This window comes from Ptychodera flava, chromosome 17 (genome assembly GCF_041260155.1).
Source record: "Ptychodera flava strain L36383 chromosome 17, AS_Pfla_20210202, whole genome shotgun sequence".
Lineage (NCBI taxonomy): Eukaryota > Metazoa > Hemichordata > Enteropneusta > Ptychoderidae > Ptychodera > Ptychodera flava.
Window position 1 is genome coordinate 16,622,863 of NC_091944.1, and position 21,960 is coordinate 16,644,822.

A 21,960-nucleotide genomic window follows, 5' to 3' on the forward strand; every position below is an offset into this window, starting at 1 on the left:
TGTGAGGTGTATTCTCAGTATGGTAGATTGAAAGTCTTTTTTCATTTTCCCCGACCAACTTTCAAAAGATTGCTTTATTCTCATTTGAACAGGTTGCACTGCCCTTCCGTCAGAGGTCCAACAGTGCCCCTCAGAGGCTACACCCAGCCTCCCCTAAGGCTCATGGCACCTCCACAAAGACCCATCAACTCTCTGGGCCGTATCCCAAAAAGGTGCGAGGCGAGACCAAGAAGTGTCGAAAAGTCTACGGGATGGAAAACCGCGATATGTGGTGCACACAATGCAAATGGAAGAAGGCTTGTGTGAGGTTCATCGACTGAACTCACCAAAACTGACCCTACCCCCTATCATCAAATAGAACAGTCTTGATCGTAAACTATGTATGGTGTATATTGTGTTAACATTAAGAAGATGGGGGTGAGCGTCCAGGATCTGAAGTGCAAATGTCAGACAACTGCCAGGGAGAGATTATGACACAGATTGATTTATGGAACTGAAAAAATAAGAGTACATAAAATTATACATTTGAATCATTCACATCATATCCAGGTTTTTTCTTCATACGAGCAATGTTTAAAGTTTGTGTTGTTAAGTTTCAGACAAAAGTACATGAGAATTTTGTGACAAAACGGCAGAAAAAACGAGAGTATTTTTGACTTTTTTGAAGAAAATGGCCAGTTGGTTTCAGGACAGAGTGAGCTTTATTCTATGAGGCAGAGGATACAGAAGATTTTTTCCGAGATTTTTGTCACTTTATTTTTTTGTAAGTAATTTTTTGAAGAGTGAGATCGCAGCATATGTGGTCACGGTAAAACAGGGCACTTAATTCTGTGCCCATTTTTTTACAACCTGCGCACTTTGAAAGCAAACTCTTAGAAGTTGAGATACACAAAACAAAAAAGATGTAAAAAGATGTAAAAATGTACAAAAAAGGGCTATTTTTGTGAGTTTGAAAGAAAGGACGCATCTTGTACCATGGCTGCATTTATGAAGATAGAAACATAACTTTGTTCTTTTGATATCAGTTACAGGTGACCTTGTACAGGTATATTGTACCAAACAACATTTTTTGTGGGATTGAATCATCAACTCTTTCTTCTTTTACATCTACATTCCAAAAAAAAAGGCATATGAAGTGATGAAAAAATTATAACCAGTTGTATTTGTTACTCTTTAAATCTAACTTGTACCTTTTTACACATTATAATGGGTGTGAAACCTGTAATTTTCCTACGGGCAGGTGAGTTTGTTATTTTGGAAACTGGGAAACAGTCTGATCAGATGCCTAAATACTCTGAATTGCCAAGAATTCTCAGCCTTTGTATTTAGGCCATTTGCTTTCTGTATGCTAATAGTGTTTGTGTTTAAGGTTTTGACAGACAGGAAAATTGCTGTGAACAGCATGGTAACGTTTAGCAGACCCCTTAATGTGATTCTACATAGGGCACTGTAGTGAAATGACTTTTTGTAACCATGGTAGCATGTACTGGGTGACCAGCCTTAAGAAGAGCACTGGCTATACAGCAGTAAGAGTTTATCTTGAGTCAAAGAGGGGTGGCATCTGGCAGACTGTAAAGTGTGTTTTTGAAAAGCTGTATACTGTAAACATGCATGCTTTTTGTCATCGGTGTTTTGTCATGTGATTCTGAATCAGGTGGAGAGGGGGATCTTTTCATGGTATCCATGGTGATAGCTGTCATGTTTTTCTTCCATCCATTTACCTAACATCCCATGATTCCTTGGGGGAAGGACGCCTTGAACATGAACAGGCCTTTCCAATCATCCAAGGAACTTGCGGATGAAAACATTTCAAATTCTAGTTTCTTCCATTTTAGTAGAGTCAGCTCATGGAGCAAAGTTTATCATTTCAAGTCACAAGAATTTCGTGGTCAAAAAAGACTGTACATGTGTATATACAGTGAAGTGTCTTGAACAAGTTTTTTTCATTCTTTTTTTTTATTTTGAAGTAGTTCAAGGAAAGCAAAGTAACGTTACGTTTGCTTCTCTTAAAGAGAGCACTGATCACTAGATGAGAGTAGATAGAAGTAAAAACTATGAAAAATAAAAAAAGGAACGCCACCAAAGATATCTCTTCCAATTTTCAAATCAGGTTAACTATTTGTCTCTATAAGACTAGTTTTTCCAAACAAACTAATTCTGTCAGTTATCTTGTTTGTGAAGTGTACTTTCAAATCCAACCATTAAGATATAAACAAGCCATTAGCTTATAAAAATCCCAACGAGTTTGTTTGTAGTATATGTTTAATGAGAGACGGTGGACGTATTGTTTCATCGCTGGTTTGCAAAGAAAATGGGAAAAATTCTCATAATCATTTGTGCAAGGAGGAATCAACCTTCAAAGAGAAAGTTGTCATTGGAGGGGAGGGAGGGGGTAAAAAGAGTCAAAACTCAAAGTTTTTTCTTAGAATATGTACCAAAATTTATAGTATAAATGTTTTTTTTGTGATTTAGTCTCTCTGTTTTGTAATACAGGGACTTGATTGACCATGTATTAGTGTTCTGCCAGATCTTTGAAATTACAATGGGGTTTACAAATAAACACACAGTTTTAGGGTTCATAGAAATCAATTATGACATTTCACATGATACTGTGTCTTGACAAAAAATGTTTAGATTTTATGCATGTTTTGTCATTCATCGGCCATTTCTGACAATATTTTTCTGATTAAGATCATGTAACATTTAAGGAATCAATCTGCTTGCTTTCATTTGAAGTGATCGTAAAGTTTGTCAGGTTTCATTGCAATTTTAACAAGGCGATGGTCTCTTGCGTCTGTCTCTGTAAACTTCCTTTTTCTCAGTGAGTTTGAAACATGACAAACGGAATCCGAAACAAAAGCTTGAGAAAGACAAGTTAACTAAGGCACCGGTCACAGTCTGCACATGATTTCACGAGTTTCGAAACATGATTTGTCGTTGCATTGTAAACAGCAGTCATGTCACCAATTTCGTAGCTCACTCTTGTAACGATACTGTAGTACTGAAACTTAATATCACTGTATTTGTTTCTCAGTTACGATAAAGTTTGAATATACTGGTCAACAAACTTTTTTAAGAAAGGAATCAACAAGCGTTACCATAGCAGTGATTAATAGTGCTTTCGGTACTGCTGTGTCGGGACACTCAAAAAACGTCAACAAAATGTACACTGATTGGCCGGTGACCAAATTTGACAAAAGTTGTCAATTCATGAACAAATCAGACAAAGTCTTGTAGATTTTCTGTCACAACTGGTGACTAATTCGCATATCCATTCAGTGTAACAACATAGTTCATTTTGAGGTTGAGGAACAATTCTGATGTACACCTGGTGTGTGATTTTGATGTCATATTTTCTGGACAAAAGAGGAAGCGATAGACAAACAAAAACAATTTTGAAAAAAAGTACAAATTTATTTGCATTTGAAGCAATTAATCCCAACTGAAAATGGTCCTAATCTTGCTATAAACTGCCCCATCTAAAAACACCATTTGATCGTGGCCAATACTGTTGAAGTTTTCTTATCTTTACTATATATATTTATGGTCAAAAGGAAACGAGGATGAAATTCAGTTGCTTACTTATGTGGACTTTTTTACAACCAGATTCCGTCAACAGGAAAAGTGGGATGGCTCTTACGTTTGTTAAATGGAAGTTTCTTTAACTTGAGTTGGTTAACTTTGGTTTTCACAAGATGATGGACCTCTTAGCATAGTTTTGGAATAATGTGAGGAGTTGAACGGTCTTGGTCATGGCAGTTTTGAAACAACAGAATTCATCAGTGCCTTTAGATACACATGCACTAGTCAGTGTTGTCGAACATACCTACTGAAATCCATAGTTGCCAGCGTTTTTTATCATCACCTCCTATCAGTGAGTCTTCACTCTACCTTTGACCACCCCTCCAGCATTGCTAACAATGGTGTAGTCCGCTTTTATGTCCATTGGCTGGGCTGACTCATTGGACTGCAACAGGGGGTAGAGTTGGTGAGGGATGGCCTGAGAGCTGTCAGGTTTTGAAAGTGAAAAGTTAGATTTCATGTCTGCCTGTTTTTCAGGACATTTATTTGCGGTCTATCTACAAATGTTCTTGAAGATCGTGTTTCTTGAGGTCAGATTTGAAACACACAAACTGCCAAAGTCGGAATGTTACCTGATCTGACCCGTCCATCCCTGGAGTGAAAGACTCCTGACAGACCAACTGAAATAAAAACAGAAATGCTGGCAACGAGTAAACTACAGTATTGCTACAACCATTTTAATAGCAAGCTGCTTGGCCTGACCCCGGCAATTTATACTGCCTGGTCAAATAACATCATTCCAGCGAAAATGTAGGCACAACACCCGTCAGTGCAGTAACAGAAACTGCTTGACATGAAATATATCTATTGAGATGTTTCATGTACAAATCAAGGCTTACGCTCAACAGTTGTCAATTTGATCACTGCTTCAACAGTCTTTACCACTGAGTATGCATTCACACGAAATTTACCAATAAAAACCTGCTTTTTTGCTCTAGTCAGTTTTTTCCTCTGTATATTTCTTCATGTATATATTATATATAAGCTGCCTTGTTTTTTTCCATTTCAAGAACATGTAAACAGACGTTTCAAAAAAGGGAAATAAAAAAACACTTGAATCCAAAAAGTACACCTTGACTGTTAGATTATTTCAGTTACTGTAAAGTGATCACTAGCAGCATGAGAATTTTGGTTTAAAGTTGTGTTTTTGTTGAAACCTTCAAAAAACAAAGTATGCCTTCCTTTACTGTGTGTTGTTTTGATGGTCGGAAAAATGTGTTGATGTGTCCTGAAGATCTGTCATCATGGAATGTTTGAAGTTTTATTACTCCCCGTTTTCTGTTTGTGAAGAAATTTAATTTTTGATATCAAGTTGAAGACATTCTCAAAACTGAATTGTGTGCATATGGCGTGTTCTTCCAGATAAGTTCACCCCGTTGACTTGTAAGTACAACAACATCTTTAAAAAAATGTCACAGAGTGTGAGCCAAAGGCTAGGAATATTTTTGGACTGTAGTTGCTGATAAAACAGGCCATCTGGCATCTACTGTTCAATAAAAATATCCAATGATAACATAACTTGTACTTTCTTTCACCCGTTCACCCCCAATTCCCTGTAAACAGATCCACAGTCACCATTGATAACAATGGGTTTTGGGCCAAACCATGGCAGGTGATAGGGTTAAGTTTCAGTGTGAAAAAGATACGCATTCTTGGAGTGAGGATTCTTTTCTGTTGTGGTGAAATTCGCTGATTCATGAAGCAAAACTGTTTGAACCTGAGATACAAAAAGAATTTTGATAATCTGACCATGAGGAGCTAATTTTGTCACTCTATCTCCAAACAAAACTACTGGCAAAGGTCAAAAATAGTTTACTTGAATTCTTGCAAAACTTTATTCTCTTATTTTATCCATGAGCATGATTAGTAAAATACATCAAAAACACATCAGAACTGTCAGTTCTATTGGAAAAACCATAAAGAGTTATTAATTCCTGTCATCAGAATTTGCACACCAAATATATATGACACCCTAATGATGTAAATCACAAATGACATATTTTTAATGCACTGGAAACTTTGAATAACTCACTGCAGATTGATCCAAACAGGAAACTTCAGTTCCCAGTTTCCCAGAAAAGGCGAGTGCACGTCGGCATTTATGCACTCATTAAGGGTAATCAATCAAAACTATTACCCTGTGAACATTGCATGTCAAACATTGAACACATGCGTATGTCAACATTGAGCTCATTTTTCCAGACTTCTAGGCAAGTGTAATCAAGCACGCACATGTGTACCCAGAGGCAAATAGTTTCTTGGCTTCCGTGACTATTTCTCACACGGGGCAATTATATTCTTCCTTCAGGTCACTGGGCTGCACACTGCGGATCATACTGGGCTTTATGGAAAAGTATGGAAAAGCATGTTGGAATACCAAAGGATGTAATCACTCTGTACAGAGAGGGGTCTACGCTCAGTAGAACTGCTTTTTGTACATGCCGCGATAGTAACTACTTTTGAAAAGTCATTTTTGAGTAGATTCAATCACATTTTTCTTTTCAATTTGCATATCCTTTTCATATGAGAGAGAGAGAGAGAGCATGCAAGCCAGCAGATCAAACTGAGAACAATCTATATTTAACATAAATATCCTTGAATTATCAACTATGCCCACAACATTCATACACTGTAATAATTTGTGGATCCTGACAGTCACCAGGGGAAATCTAGTGAACCTCTTCTCACAGCTAGCATATTTGGGTTCACTGTTGATCACATATTGAGTCATAATTCTGGGCACTCTTTACTGTAAAGTAATTGGAAAATGTCAGTAATATACAGTGAATATGTCATAAATTACACTACTTTGAATGGGCATTACAATAACAACAAGGGCATATTTTGCCAATTATGATGCATGGCGTTTACTCTATTAGCAGATCATTTATCATTATTCACTGTACATTTTTCGCTTGAAGGTTTACTTGGCCTTAAATACCTTGGCTACCAAATTTTACAAATATGTGTTCTAGCTCCAATCGAAATTTGCAAACTAATATGAATTGTTCTTGCCGAAAGGTTCAATCAACGATAATTTCCCTGACGATAATCTTTTTTCATGGCCATGCATCTTTGCTCTTCAGAAAGCAGCGCTGTGATTGGATATGCTCTTTTCGAATGGATCAATCAGCTGTATATATTGAATTTTGAATTTTTTTTTTCTCTGACCTTGCACACTCTATTCTGCAAACAGCCTGTGTATTCTTGAACCTTAAAACTGCCAAACCACACCACTAAACATTTTCAACTTCCACTCCAGCCATGCATTTTCACAGCTGATTGGATGTGTTACTTTCACAGAAACCAATCAGCTGTACTGTGACATTTTCTCAACCTTCAGTGAAAAAGTTTTTTTTGAACTGTGTGAACTCACATTATGAATGACTGGGTTCTCTCATGGACCATACACAACAGATACAGAGAAAAAGGTCAGTCAAACAGTAGATATTAAAAACAATTTTAATTTAAGATATGAGTGATAAGTATATTTTACGTTTATTACAGGAAAACCAATCAGAATTCATGTTACATTTCACATCAACAACCTGGGGACGGCACAACAGATGATGATTTCAAATAACATAATTCATTTTTTGATCCTTATATACCTCAAGTGTTACATCAACATATCAACATCTCTACATGCAACTGCTTGAGGTAGAATAAAGTCGACTACAGTTTTTGTTGCCATGGCCTGAAATGTAGCAATTGCTTATTCTGAGAAATACTCTGGCAAATAATTAGACCTGAAATCCATGACTCTACACGTCTGTTCTTTCAACTGAGAGAATTTAGAGAAAAGTAATCAAACATCACGAAAAATTCCCCCTTTTTGTAATTGATGTTCTGTTTACCAACGTCTGGAATATTAACTTCGGCGTGTAGTAATGGAAACCACATTCCGCAATTTATGTAACTGGCTATAAATATCAGACTATTTGTGATGTCTTACGCAAATCCCCATACGTCTTGTTTGAAAACTGTCACATTCGAAAGGTACCAGTCCTCTGAAGAGGTAAGACTGGCTGATTCAACAAACCAACAAACACACCCATGCTTCTGCCTTGAGAGGTACATGTATGGACATCATGCAGTTCCACTCAAGTATCTATAAAACTTTGTAACAAGGAATCTCATTGGTCAGTGCTGAGGCAGACACAAAGTAGGTTAGGATGACCCTTGAGTACATTGTAAAATTACAGGTGTTGCTATGGAAACAGTGAGGACACAGATTTCACATATCCAGGCTGGTTGGACATCAATTTACCAAACATTATATGCAGTGTTGACTTTAATATATTTTATGATGATTTCAAACATACAGCATAGCCAAACAGTGATTTACCTTGAGGGTGATTTGGCGTTTCTTTGCTTTTGTGTCGATAATTACTGATTAATAGGTTCTGAAAATCCAACTTGCTTGAATGTTTTGAATATTCTCTTTCCCTTTACTAGTAGGCAAACAGTCACTTGGAAGCAAATATCTGCAAAGCAGTGGTACTGACAAACTCTGCATTACTGGCATGTAATTAGTAAGCCTAACACTTGACATGCACAGATTCTGGGTGCACCTGCAAAACACTGGGCCCAACCATCATTATGAAAATAATGGGGCTTCTTAAAGGGACCTTCACAACAGCTTTCTAAAGCAACTGGACCCCCTATGATTATGTTAATTTGTAAAAATTGTCCAGTGTGGGCTGTAGTCCTCTGCGTCTTGCCAGAATCTGTTCTGCTCACGTTTCATCCTTTCTCCACCAGACTGTGGTACATGTCCAGTGTTTTCGATAGTGTGGATGAAGCCATTTACTGGGCAGTGTGTGAGAAACGGTTTAAAGTCTTGGAATCAATTCCAGAGTCTGATTACTATGATGAAATTAATAAATGTGAAGGTCTGTCCAAATTTCAGAGTTTATAATTTTCTAATTAATGTCCGGTTTTGGATTTTTGTCAATATGGCACAGACAGTCTCCATACCAACTTAGAGTACTGTGCGTGGGTGTGTGTAATGGTCAACTTATACAACCTGCCACCTCAGACCAGTTAGCAGTCTTACAACCGGGTATGTTTGATAAACAGTAAATGATTATTCTTATTTTGTCTGACGGCGAAAGTACTGGAGGTAAAAACATCGTGCCTTGGTGTTTTTCACAGCAGAACATTCCTATACAAACTCCAAGAGTTTAAATTTGAATCAATCTTTTAATCCATCAGGTGGATAGATTTAATATTACAGGCATGGGATTAACTTCATCAGCTGATGACATGTTCTTCCGCAAAAAAAAACATCACCATGACTATGCTCTAGAGGGCGCCATATAGGGTTCAGAAAACCTTTATTTAAAAGATTATGTGAAATGAAAAAAATTTAATTCTTTTTACAAATAAATCAAGTGAAACTCGTTTCAGATGGCAGGAGGATGGGAAATAAAACGACAGGAAACCATAACTGTACTATCAGAGGGATGACAGAGTTGTCTAACCGGTGCAAATCTGCCTCGAAGTCATATATGAGTGGGCGTAACAATCACGATTCTATTCCAATGTTTGAATGCCTTTGTCTCATTTCCTTTGTGGAGCCTTCCACAAATGCTATCGAGAATCCTTTCTTAATGTTTTATCAGCTTTCAAAAATTACGTCCATCAGGTTTTTTTCTTTCCACCCATTTCCTGTGCAAGGACACTGACCGGCTTTACCTGGAGTGATGATACACATGCACCAAGCAACACTAACAGGTATTTCCTGTCTACGTTGGTAACTCTGGTTATATTTGGAATTGTCAGGAAAATCTGGAACAATCCCATTGTAGTAAAAATCATTAAACATTGATAAAGGAAAAGGTTCATGAGGCCATTCAACTTCCTGAGTTTAATTTAACTACAGTAAGAAAAAATTTGATGAATCAACCCCTTACAGAAAAATTTTTTTCAGTATCTAAAAGAAGGTCAGGCACAGTTTTTCTCTTTTTCTTTCTCTGTACAGGCTGCAAGAAAAATTTCTGTTAAAATTCATGAAATTTTGTTTCCACAAGTTCTGAATTTAGTCTACAGCAAATTACCATCTTTATACCTTGCATTAATTTGGACAGAGTAAACTTCGGAAGCACAGACACTGCCAGGAAAATTCATGAATAACTAAATGATGCCATCTAAAATTTATCAGCCTCTGATTTCGAAGATGACTGACACACTGACTTTTTCGAATACGTCCTGAATTTTCTTGCTTCCAGATGGGTTTGCAATAAACAGGAATTTAAAAGATTCTTCCAGTGTCATTTGTTGCTTTGTGTGAACAGAACGGGAAAATCAGTTTTTGGTCCTTCAAAATTTGCCATACAGACACTTTTACAAAATTGGGAAAAAGTAGACAGACAACATAGAATGAACCACAGATTGCAATTCATTGTGTGAACATATGACTTAAATCAGTCTGGAGTAAAATATTGACCATATAGAAAACTGTGTTCTGTTCTTTGAAGTCAGCAGGGATTTTTCTTCCAGAACAATTCCATCAAAGTATTATTTGGTGAGTAGCCAATCTTTTAGTATATTCTTCCAACTTGATGTGGTGGAGTTTGATACTTGACAAACTTGTAAATTTTGCAATGTTCAATTAAATTTATCATCCATTCACATTTCATTCATAATCTTAATGTAGATGACTGTTTTCGAAAAACCAAACGGACAGCTTAGTCTGTGAATTTTCTAAACTTGAATTTGTAATGTTTTACAGATTGTCCTACTGTGAAAACAGCTTTCGTACATCAAACTTGACCAAAGAGGATTTATTTTGATATTAATTACGAATGGAGTACTGATCTATCAATGTCAGGATCTTGCTGTATATACTTTTTATCCATCTCCAGCACTTTACATAGAATACTGCAAGTCATCATAAATATGAATGGGAAGGAAACTGTCTGGGCTTCAGGAAACACTCTGAAATATTCAGAAGAGAAAAAGCTTGAAGAATCATCCAAATGCTTTTGTAGATGGGCATGCTTCTTATCTAAGCAAAATATCATCATATTTTCTATCGCTTTTTGAATTCTAATAGCGAGGTTTGGTCTGTTTTGCTTTGTTGTACGGTAATTACCTGGAAATCATATAGGGGGAGGGGGGCGTTAATCGAAGAGACAATTCCTTTACAAATACTAGAATTGCGCCACATAGTGAAAATGTTTATCCAAAAGTATATTGCTTGGAGATTTATTTGCATGTAGGATTGGTACCCGCATGAAGTATACAATGCTGATGGACTGTAGTTGTCACACCTGTACAGTGTGTGGTTTGATGGGCATTCATTGTAGATGCGGCACCACCAGGGAGGCTCTGAGGTGAAATCAAACAATAAGAACTTCCTTTGGCCCTTTCACCCTCCAACAGCCGCTCCCAGTCTCGCCCCAATTTCAACATTTATAGGTCAAAACTTGGTAACACAGTAGTCAACAGGATAGCACTGAAGTGTGATATGAAGGCAGTTATGTTTACATCTCAAGTGTTTTTTCAACTGACATTCTTTACTTTTGCTTTTTAGATAAAAATAAGAATCCAGACACTGCCATGGGAATGGAGCAATTCTGTTTATGTCAAAGATAGTTCATACAGTACTTTTATGACAAACACAGGAACCTTTGATAAAAGTGAATGCCATGAAACGTAAAGAAGTTTTCATGAATTTGATGTTGAAATGTTGAATCAGTGTTAGACTCCATACTTTGGAATACAGTAGACAAACATAAAACATTTAAAAACATCAAATGAACCAGAAATCTTATTTCATAGTCCATCAAACTAAAGACAGCTGAAATGTACAGGGAAGTTAAATAAATGGAGCGCCTTTTTGTAAAGTTTTGTTTTATAACAGAAAATTGTCAGTCATTTCTTTAAAGCACCATTCTATTGCAAACCACCTAATCAAGCCAGAATATCAGACTCTATCTGCGGGCCAATTAATATTGGTGATATTTCTGCATTCAGAAATAGCTGGGGATTTCCACTGCTGATATTATTATGGTAATTTCACTTACTTCCACTTGCATCATATTATGGGGATGTTTAATCATTTCTATAAATAACATTTTTAAGATGTGTTTTAAAAACACAGCCTGTTTATACTTACATCTCATGTAAGTGGATTTCCATGTGTGAAGAATTTTGTAATTTCTGTGTCTATTAACACCACATGGACATTCATTTTCACTATTTACATTAACCAAATCTTTTTCCAACAAAGCTTCCGTATCTCTGGAGCTTGCTTGCCTGTGTACAAATACACACATCCATATTGGCCAAGAAAAGCAGGGTGATGTGGTATCAAGTTGTTGCAGAGAGATTTTGAAATACAGTCTCCGTAAAACTACACTTCTGAAACTCAACTGAACATATAGCTTGTGCCGACCTCTGACCTGTTAGCTGGCTGTGAGCAAAAACGACTGCCCGCATGGACCTGCTGCTCCACACAAGGTTTCGATCGGGGGCGTTTATTGAACGTGGCTAAAGAGCGAAAGTTTAATAAAAAACGCCAGTGCCAAGCTTCGACTGAAAGATCAGTTACATAAACTCTGAGAAATTCAGGTCATGTATCTTACATTATTGCCATACTTGCTCAGTGATTATAGGTAACACTGACGCAACTACATACAAGCCTGGGTTGGTTAAGATACAGGCTTTTTTAATTCAACTAATGCCCGCTCCAATGCATTGACTGCCTTTCATAGTTCTACAGCCTCCAGGCTTTGCATAACTCTACTTCTACAGAACCGAACCGTCATGGTGCTCACCAGTTACAAAAATGTACCACTCCATTTTGAAAATTGTTGACAGTTTCACACAGACTCGCATGAGAAAGACAATCACATATTCATATGAGTAAGAAAAGAGAACTAGAGAGAGAGTGAGTGTAGCTTACATGGTTCACAGTGACATCCTTTACGTGTAATGCATTAAACATGTATAAATACACACACGGCAATGTATATATTTTGATAAAACCCAACCAGCACAGGCTTTGTTATATTTCTGAAAAGGGCACAGCAACTGTACCTTTTGTGTTCAACACACATGCACACAAAAATTATCAAGGGCATTTTAACTTTAATACTGAATGCATGAACACCATTCTGTGCTGCTTATTTGCTACCCTGAAACCAAGTCGGCTAAAATTTCTCTAAGCTTCCATATCATATTAAATAAGGTTCCATATCATGTTAAATATACCCTTACAATAATGTACTTGTTTCGCTGATGCGTGTTTACTTAGCCCTGTTCTGACTGGGGTTCACACAATATGAATTACGTCACTTTAACTGACCCTCAGGCAGACATATGCCTCCATATTTTCAAGCTCCCAACTTGCATATCTATTGATACAGAATTACAAATTTATATGCGCATTAATACACAATTCAATAAATATTTGATGATACACATTTTAATTATTTGTATATAAAATACATTTATACTGCAGCCACACAAGAATTGAATGGATCGATCCTTACATAGTAAAAGCCTTTGAATCACCAGAATATATGGCCTAATGCTGTACAATATGGTGCATTTCTGTATCTTGCATACATTGTGGTAAGCTGTAATATTATGCATCGGATTATGTGACAGCATGTGTAATACATGTATGCTTGAAAGAGAAACATGGAGTTCCCACTGGAGTGTTGTTAAGAGAAGGGCAGTTTGTATGACAGGGTAGTGACTGCAGACTGATGTGCTGGTGTAGTAAATATATGGATAGAATTCAATAATATGACTGTTATACCATTGTGTGTGACAGAATATTACCATGACAGTAGAGTGGTAGTGGTGGTCACTGCATGACAGTATACTGGTGGCCTGCACCAGTTACTGCTTGTCAGTATTCTGTGGCAGCAGTTGCAGCATTACAGTGTAATAGTGGCAGTTACTGCATGACAATGTAATAGTGGCAGTTACTGCATGACAGTGTAATAGTGGCAGTTACTGCATGACAGTGTAATATTGGCAGTTACTGCATGACAGTGTAATATTGGCAGTTACTGCATGACAGTGTAATAGTGGCAGTTACTGCATGACAGTGTAATAGTGGCAGTTACTGCATGACAGTGTAATATTGGCAGTTACTGCATGACAGTGTAATATTGGCAGTTACGGCATGACAGTGTAATAGCTGGCAGTTACTGTGTAATATTGGCAGTTACTGCATGACAGTGTAATAGTGGCAGTTACTGCATGACAGTGTAATAGTGGCAGTTACTGCATGACAGTGTAATATTGGCAGTTATGGCATGACAGTGCAATAGCTGGCAGTTACCGCATGACAGTGTAATAGTGGCAGTTACCGTATGACAGTGTAATAGTGGCAGTTATTGCCTGACAATGTAATAATGGCAGTTACTGCATGACAGTGTATAGTGGCAGTTACCACATGACAGTGTAATAGTGGCAGTTACCGCATGACAGTGTTATAGTGGCAGTTACCACATGACAGTGTAATAGTGGCAGTTACTGCTTGACAGTGTATTTGAGTTAGTAGTCATCGTATACTCATCAAGTAGTTAATGCCTGCGTATACTATTGTATGGTAATTGTGACATGAAATCACTTTAGAAGCAGTGGTTGCTGCAATGACAGTGTAATGATGGCAGTTTATTTCTTTATATTAACCTCAGAAAAATTCAGGCTGCAAAATTGATCCATTGCTTGCACTGAATGTTTAAATTATTGTGCAGTAAATATATACAAACCAACTTTTGACATTGAAAAGAATCACATTTCTGCCTTGAGGAGGGAGTGTTTTGTCAGAATCTCTTTGCATACGGTTGTCTTCTTCTGCGTCTCTGTGGCTGGTTTTGTGAAACTGCTTGCATGTAACCTGGAAGAGATATGACGAGATAGTGAGCATAATCATGCAAAAACAATACCATTTCGAGGACAGATTGAACAGATACACATATTTATCTGTTTGTTGAAAAACACTGCTTGTTGACACAAAAATGACAATAGGATTAGTGATTGAAACGCTGTCCCCTGAAGTCAAGAGGCTGCGCACAATTTACTGGTTGTATTTTTGCTTGACCTCCTGCAAAGCTTGGACACCAGTGTGCCCTGAGGATAAATTTCATGCACTGCCGACTCCAAGAGTGTTCCCTATAGCCTAGGAAAAGTTTACATATTACTGGTACATGTATCAGTACTTGGATATGAAAATTTAAAGAAAGTCCTGATATGACTCAAAATGTTGAGAAATCGTAAAAGTTAGTGGGCACACTGTGTATGCACCCTGAAACTAGCTATGACGCTACAAAAATTTTCTGGTTGTTTATTTGCTTGACCTGTTCCAAAGTTAGGACACTGCTTTGAGCTGAAGCAACAAGACTTTATTGCCAAACACTGGATACCACTCACAGCTTTTATGCTGGGCAGGGATATTTTGTAAATGACTGAGTAACTGCAGACAGCCTGAGGTTACTGGGAGGTGTAGTGCACGTATAGCAGAGAATTTGAGGTGGCAAAGGATCTTTCACTATCTCAGAAGTATGCTTGCGTCAATAATGAGTTTACATTTATGATGTGATAAAATTTTTATGTTTCATGTTTTGTGTAAGGTATAGATGATAGGTCTTTGTACGACTAAAAAATTGGTCGGTAAACTACGCTAGTTTGTGAGTTTTTTCAGGTAGCTAAAGAGTGATTTTTGTCATAAACAATCTAATTGTACGCAACCTGTGGTCATAAACTCGTTTCTGCACTTTTATTACTCTTTTGCATGAAGAGAGATTGAGCTGTTAAAATCTGCTCCCCTTCTTGTGATTGTCAGCTTTTAGACTGGCAGTTAACACGACTGGGTTGCTGCAAATGAGGTCTGAGGTTGTCCTGAGATAAACTGTGGGTTGAAAAATATGTTTATGTGGCTTGTGGTATTCTCAGGGGTGTACTCAAGAGTTCAAAGGTCAAGTTTCCATCAAGGGCTTCTTTGTTGTGGTCCACTTTAAATGACCTACATTTTCAGAACAGCAGAAAAGACACTGTAAGCAAATACATGTACTTGTCACTAATGGTGCTACTTAAGCAATAATGTACCCCCTCCCCACCCATACTGGGCGATAGCAAACCTTGATTATTGCTATTATTTCATAGTAATGGTGATGCTGGTGAATTTGTACATGTAGAAGAAAACATCATTCTTTCGTCACAATACTGGATAATCGGATAAATTATCATTAAAATCGACGAAGATCATGTCATAAAATTCACTGGTATTGACAAAGCTGTAATATAACTGAACATAAAGCTTCCTAAATTTGCAAAACAAACTGGCCATTTTCAAAATAGGGTAGTCACTTTCTCTGAAACAGAATGCTTGCTTTTTGTATTCATCTGCTCATTTCACTGACTGCTTTGACCAACCGTGAGGTTCTTTCCTTTCTTGGCAATTCAGAGAACTGTACATAGAATACTAACTGAATGTACATGTTTTGTATCTCACAGGAGTAACTTGACAATGGAAAAAGTGAAGTGTTATCAGCACTTGAAATTTTTGGTTTATGCTGATCCCTGCACACGGCACAATGAGTGATATGGCCTCATGGTTTAAGGTGTGTGATAACTTGAAAATTCAAAATGGTAAGGTTTTACCCACTGAATCAAGTCTAAAGCAAAATTTCTGGAGATGAGTAAAGCAAAAAAGGGAAACTGGTCATGGCTGTACATGAGATCACTTGTTTAAGGAGAACCTTAAAAGAGAACATTTTATTTTGGCAGGGCGGGGGGAGAGGGTCGAGGAATTTTGGAGGGAAAAAAATTGTTGGCAGGGGAAGGAGAAAAAAAATTTCATCCTGTAATTGTCTGAGAAAAAATAAATTGTTCAAGCAGATTACCTTTCTTCTGCATACCAAAAATAATTTGATGCAGAACTGATGATAGAAAGAATAGTTTGCTGTCACAGTAACAGAAAATAAAATCGTTGTCATACCCATTTCATATGCACATCCAGAAATTAAGTGCTTCTTCCCTTATCAACACTGGGCCATATTTTGGTGTGGGGAAAGCAATCAAAGCCTGCATTGGCATTTTTGTTGAATGAATTATTTCACATGAAATATTACATTTCGATTTTAGAGAACGACAGTTACCTCTCTCCTGACATGTCTGTGTACTTGGCATGTCCATTTCCCAGTAGTGTTCTGGTGTACTCGGTGGGATGTACTTTCCGCGGTGTCTGGAGCATTCCTTCATCCTCTCGGCTTTCTGGGAGTCGCTCAGTCCAAGACCTCCAAAGTACTGAAATGAAAGATCAAACGGTAATAACGCAGAGCTTGAGTTGACCCTGTCTTGAGTTGACCCAGTCTTTCTCATTTCCAAATACAAAAAGAATTTTCAAAATTACTAAGTATGCAATGGCTGATAATAGGGATACCACAAATGTCACATACCATGGAAACGAGGTAATGAAAATATCAGTGAAAATAGATAATGTTTGCAGCTGTGTGCATTTAGCTAGAAGCACTGTCCCCACCTGACTGTTAAGGCAGTTTTACTGTGCACATTGCTGTTTAGGATTTAAAGGTACACGGTCACCGTAAATTTGCATATTCCATATATGGTAAAGGGCGCGGGGCTTAGCGTACTAGCCCGTAACACCTGTAGCTGTCGGTCCTCCATATTTGATACGTCAAAGAACATGCAGACGGCGCTGCTAAGTATGTCATGGCTGGTCGTGTGGAGGCGCCCTTTTTAAAAAGCGGCCACCCGCGTAAAATCTGTGATTGGCTATTAAAAAAACAGGTGACCGAATACCTTTAACATGTGTACAAACTGCATTCCACACTGCAATGGATTGCATATCTAAAAAACACTGTTAAGATTTAATATGCAACCAGTTTATTCACAATGATTCACAGACCAACAGAACTTGAAAAGTGAAGTAAAATAAACCTCCTTAAGATTAATAGCTCCTTTTGAGGAAATATTGGATTTCTGTAACCTAACATTTTCCACAAAGTTTACTAACAAGTGTCAGAAATATGACATGAAATATGAACAAAGATCACGACAGTGTTCTCCAGAAACTGAAATTGACACAGAAGTACTGCTTGTATTGGCATGAATTGGCTTGCCTCTCTGGCTATAGGCCTGTTTTGCTCCCAAATGGTCAAGCAGAGCCATGATTAAACCAAATGTATATATAAAAGATATCTCTTTGGAAGCGTTTTAGGCATTAACGCTTACATGTCAAATGGGCTTTGAGGGACAGAGAGATGTTATGAGTCCAGACACTGTAAATTTAGATTCAGATTATTACATTGAGTGATATTACAAAAACCAGCAGCTATCACCACATTTTATTATACAATAAAATATTTACATCTGTTTTATGTAACTTTTAATGTAACTTGGTGTAAGTGCTATTCAGCTTAGGGGTTGTTGATCACTGAAGGGTATAGATTACAAATAAAGTATTGCATTAAAGCCCCATTGCCAACTTTCGATGGTTTTTTCATTATTTTTATTTTATAGATCAATTGCAACTTCTTATTCTACTCCCCAAAGAATGTTGAAACACCCACTATTTATCTTGTCAACTTAGCGTCTATGTGTGTAAAATGCATGGTTATTGTTTACATTTGAATTCTAGTCTGGACCAGAAGTCAGTTTTCAACAATAACAATGCAGTTTACAACCATAGGGGCTGAGTTGACAAGCTGGATACTGTGTATATCAACATTCTTCGGGAAGAAGAACAAGGAATTATGGTTCACATTCAAAATAAAAATGATGAAATTATCATCAAAAGTTAGCAGCACTGGGGCTTTAAGGGGAGGGGGCTTCAATAGCTCTATTTAGATTTTGGTGCACAAATATGCACTACTTGCCACAGTTATACCATGGAAACCATGAATATGCATGATTCTGAATCACCGTTCAGATATGTTTTGAATGTTTTGTTGTTCAAGAACTTTTCAACTTTTGAACTTCCAAAAGCCTACATTAAGAGTTTGTCATAATTTTGGAAAGTTTAAATCATAATTTTGTCATAATATTTCTGAACTTACAAACTTTCATTTACAGTGAAAGAGAGGGTTTAGGTCAAACACAATGGTGTACTTGAATCATCCATGGTACCTTCCAATTTTTTGGCACAAACAGTTCACATGAATGTTTTTGAAGAATATCAAAAAGTGGCCTGACCGGTGATATAGGTCAATCACGACACGTAAGACAAAATAAAAACAATTTGATTGAAATCTGATTCATACTAGCACTCAATAATTTACAGACTACGATAAATATTTGTATTTAGCAACTGAAGTTGAGATTTCTGCTGACAATAGAAATTTTATTACAGCTGAATCACATCATCTTCTAATAGAAATGTCAAAGGAAACTTTGGAAGGACCTGAGAGGAAAAAGTAGCTGAAATCACCTATTTTGATAATCGCTACGCTGCATCTGTGACAGCAGACCTACAAACTTGATCAGTACTTTCACTTTGTTTGAGTGACTTAAGGCAGAATGGGACTCAGGGACATATATTTGGACTCTCAAATTTCTACAATTCTTTTCTGATCAACCACTTTTGGGAGCTTATTTTAAAGTTTTTGGAGCAGGTAAAATTTTTACCATCTTAGTTTTTCAAAAAATTGTATATTCCCCATAGAGTTAACACAGAAATGGCAGCCATTTTGAATTTCAAAACATTGGTAAACGTTTGGTTATTTGTATCTGTGGTACCAAATTTTGCATAGTTACTCCCCATTTTCATTCTTGATTTGGTAAGACAATGTTTCAAAGTTCTTGATTTGATTAGAGAAAGGTGGAAGTTTTATTGACGAAAGTTTGAGCAAAAGTTTTTTCACTTTCAAGGTACATACTACCTTAATAGTTGTCTGGGAAAGCTTGCTTTTACATTGACTTGAGAAAGTGTAGGAAAGATCACATTAAACAAGTTAGATTAACACCATAATACAACCAGTGAAAGATTACACCATTACCATTCTTTTGGGAATTTTATAATTACATTCCGTTACAAGAATGGCTGTGATATGCACAATAAATATAAGAATATGGACGCAGTTTGCTGAAGAATATGAAAAATTAAAACTGAAAGAGCCACTAGTTTTTTATTTCATTTTGTATACCAGGGGAATCCTGAAACAGTCTGAAGTTGCTCATCCTGTGAACAGATCCACAATCACAATTGATAACGATGAGTTTGGGCCAAACCCTATCTGACAGAAAAATAGACTGTTATACAATCGCATAAAAGACCAACCTATCTCTACCTTAGATTTTTTTCAGATTGGACCAAACTATGGTGGTGAAAGGGTTAAAATACCATGAATTCATATAACATGATATGACTGGGTTCACGTAGAGCTAGGCAGTACTGAATGTGAATTTGTCCGTACACAAGTCTTAAGGTGTGTGTTTTCTCAACTTCTTCTTTAATAGCGCTGATCACAGATGACGTCACATTTTCTCTCATTCATATGTATAAAATTAATATTTGTCCGCATTTTGAGCATAAACGACGAAAAGATAACCTGTTAGTGTTACAATGGCTACAAAAAGTCAAACTGATTCGTATGAATTTATGGTTCAGACTACAAGCTACAACAACAGCCGGGCATACAACAACAAAATTTGTCCGAATTTTAGGTAGCGTTGTCCGAAGTTGCGCACGTGTAGCTATATTTAGTAACAAACCTGAAATCCAGATCAACGCTGTTTGTTTTAAGATGTCACATTACATAATTATATTATAGTATATATCTCCCACAATACAAATATGACACAAATGATGCAAAAAGAGTGACTCTTTCCTTTCAGGGTGGGATGTCTCTCAAAACAGAAAGTTTTATACTTTGTTCAAACTTTCCTCAAGGAAACTTACTCTTTAACCCTTTCACCACCATGGTTTGGCCCAAATCCATTGTCATCAATGGTGATTGTGGACCTGTTTACAGGGAATTGGGGGTGTACAGGTTAATAATCATGAATAAAGATCAGGGGGATCATCCTGCAAAAGTGTTGGATTAGGGAAACAAATTGAGACAGAATGTGCTTTGGGGCCAGATATTTGGATTCTGAAATTTTTTACGATACTTTTCTGGTCTAGCACTTATTGTTAGCTCTTGGAGTAAGAAAAATTTCCATCCTCTTAGTTTTTCAAATCAGTAATTTTCATTTTCCCTCAAAGAATGGACACAGAGATGGCGGCCATTTTGGATTTCAAATATCGGTAAATGTCAGGTACATTTGTTTCTCCAGTACCAAACTTTGCACAGTGACAACTGATTTCTATTCTTGATTTAGTAAGAGAATGGTTGAAAGTTTCATTGAAAAAGGTTTGAGCAAAAGTTTAAGTCCTTCACTTTTTAGGCGCATACTACCTTAACTAAAACTTAACAATACTTGAAATTCAATATGGCCACTTCAGCTGTGTTCACTCCACGGGGAAAAAACATCTTTCCATTTTCACAAAAAACAAAGAAGTTGCAAACTTCATTTACTCCACATCAGCAGAGCAAAAAAAAAAATCGTAAAAAGTTCAGAGTACGAAAATAAAATCCGTCCCTGAGGCGTATTCTATTGAAATGGATTTCCTTTCTGACAGAATGCCGAGTCTGCACATTTCAATATACTGCCAGTAATGTCCGAGAATATGAGCTATAATGTTATTATTTCAACACCAAACACAGTGATATCATTATTTTTCAATTTGTCTGATGAACAATATTGAAGAAAACTGACTACACAGTCGTAGAAGAGAATATCTCCGGCAGTTGATGACGTAACCCCGTTGGATATGGTTCATCAGCAGCACACGCACGTCTATAGGGGAACCAAGTCAGATGGAAATATTATGGGATATTAATCAAGCACAACAAAGCAGCAAGCGGCTTCATGCGTCCAGTTTAGCCTCAGTGATTTCATGATCATAATTAAAATAATGAATGCTTACCGTGAAGATCAATCATTGTTACTTCACATTATGTTGCCCGCTGACTCACCAATAAATGTCAAAGAATCAGTCTGTTCATAATGGTCAAATCATATGCTGCAACATATGGTTATTGGCTTTTTGCCTTACAGGAATAGAATAATGTCATTTTGAAAGGTTTTATTGTCATGGATATTATTAAAAATGCCATTACTCTAATTGGTGTAGTGATCGGTAAGCTAATTGGCAAGACTGACTATATGACACAGTGGGTATACAGTGTTCAACCAGAGTATTCAGATTTGAGTTTGTGGATTAAAATACTCTGTACGTGTGTTGTACTGTTACAGAATCCGAGTTTGTGGATTCAAATACTCTGTATGTGTGTTGTACTGTTACAGAGTCCGTCTGAGTATCTTCTTGTAAAAGCTTATGAAGAT

General features: G+C 37.0%; 2 protein-coding genes across 7 annotated transcripts in view; one reads left to right on the forward strand and one right to left on the reverse strand.

Annotated features, from left to right (window-relative positions):
- LOC139115615 (zinc finger protein 704-like) overlaps positions 1–4,651 on the forward strand; it is a 78,042-nt gene extending 73,391 nt beyond the window's left edge. For all 3 annotated transcript variants that reach the window (XM_070677875.1, XM_070677876.1, XM_070677874.1), the window contains exon 8: positions 93–4,651. In XM_070677875.1, coding sequence (XP_070533976.1) covers positions 93–320 — 228 coding nt within the window. In that variant the 3' untranslated portion in view covers positions 321–4,651. The remainder of the gene's footprint in view (positions 1–92) is intronic.
- Positions 4,652–11,249: 6,598 nt separating this feature from the next.
- LOC139115622 (DNA endonuclease RBBP8-like) overlaps positions 11,250–21,960 on the reverse strand; it is a 48,595-nt gene continuing 37,884 nt past the window's right edge. For all 4 annotated transcript variants that reach the window (XM_070677884.1, XM_070677885.1, XM_070677887.1 and 1 more), the window contains 2 exons: positions 16,710–16,857; positions 11,250–14,449 (listed from right to left, as the gene is read on the reverse strand). In XM_070677884.1, the coding sequence (XP_070533985.1) occupies positions 14,376–14,449; positions 16,710–16,857 (222 nt within the window). In that variant the 3' untranslated portion in view covers positions 11,250–14,375. The remainder of the gene's footprint in view (positions 14,450–16,709; positions 16,858–21,960) is intronic.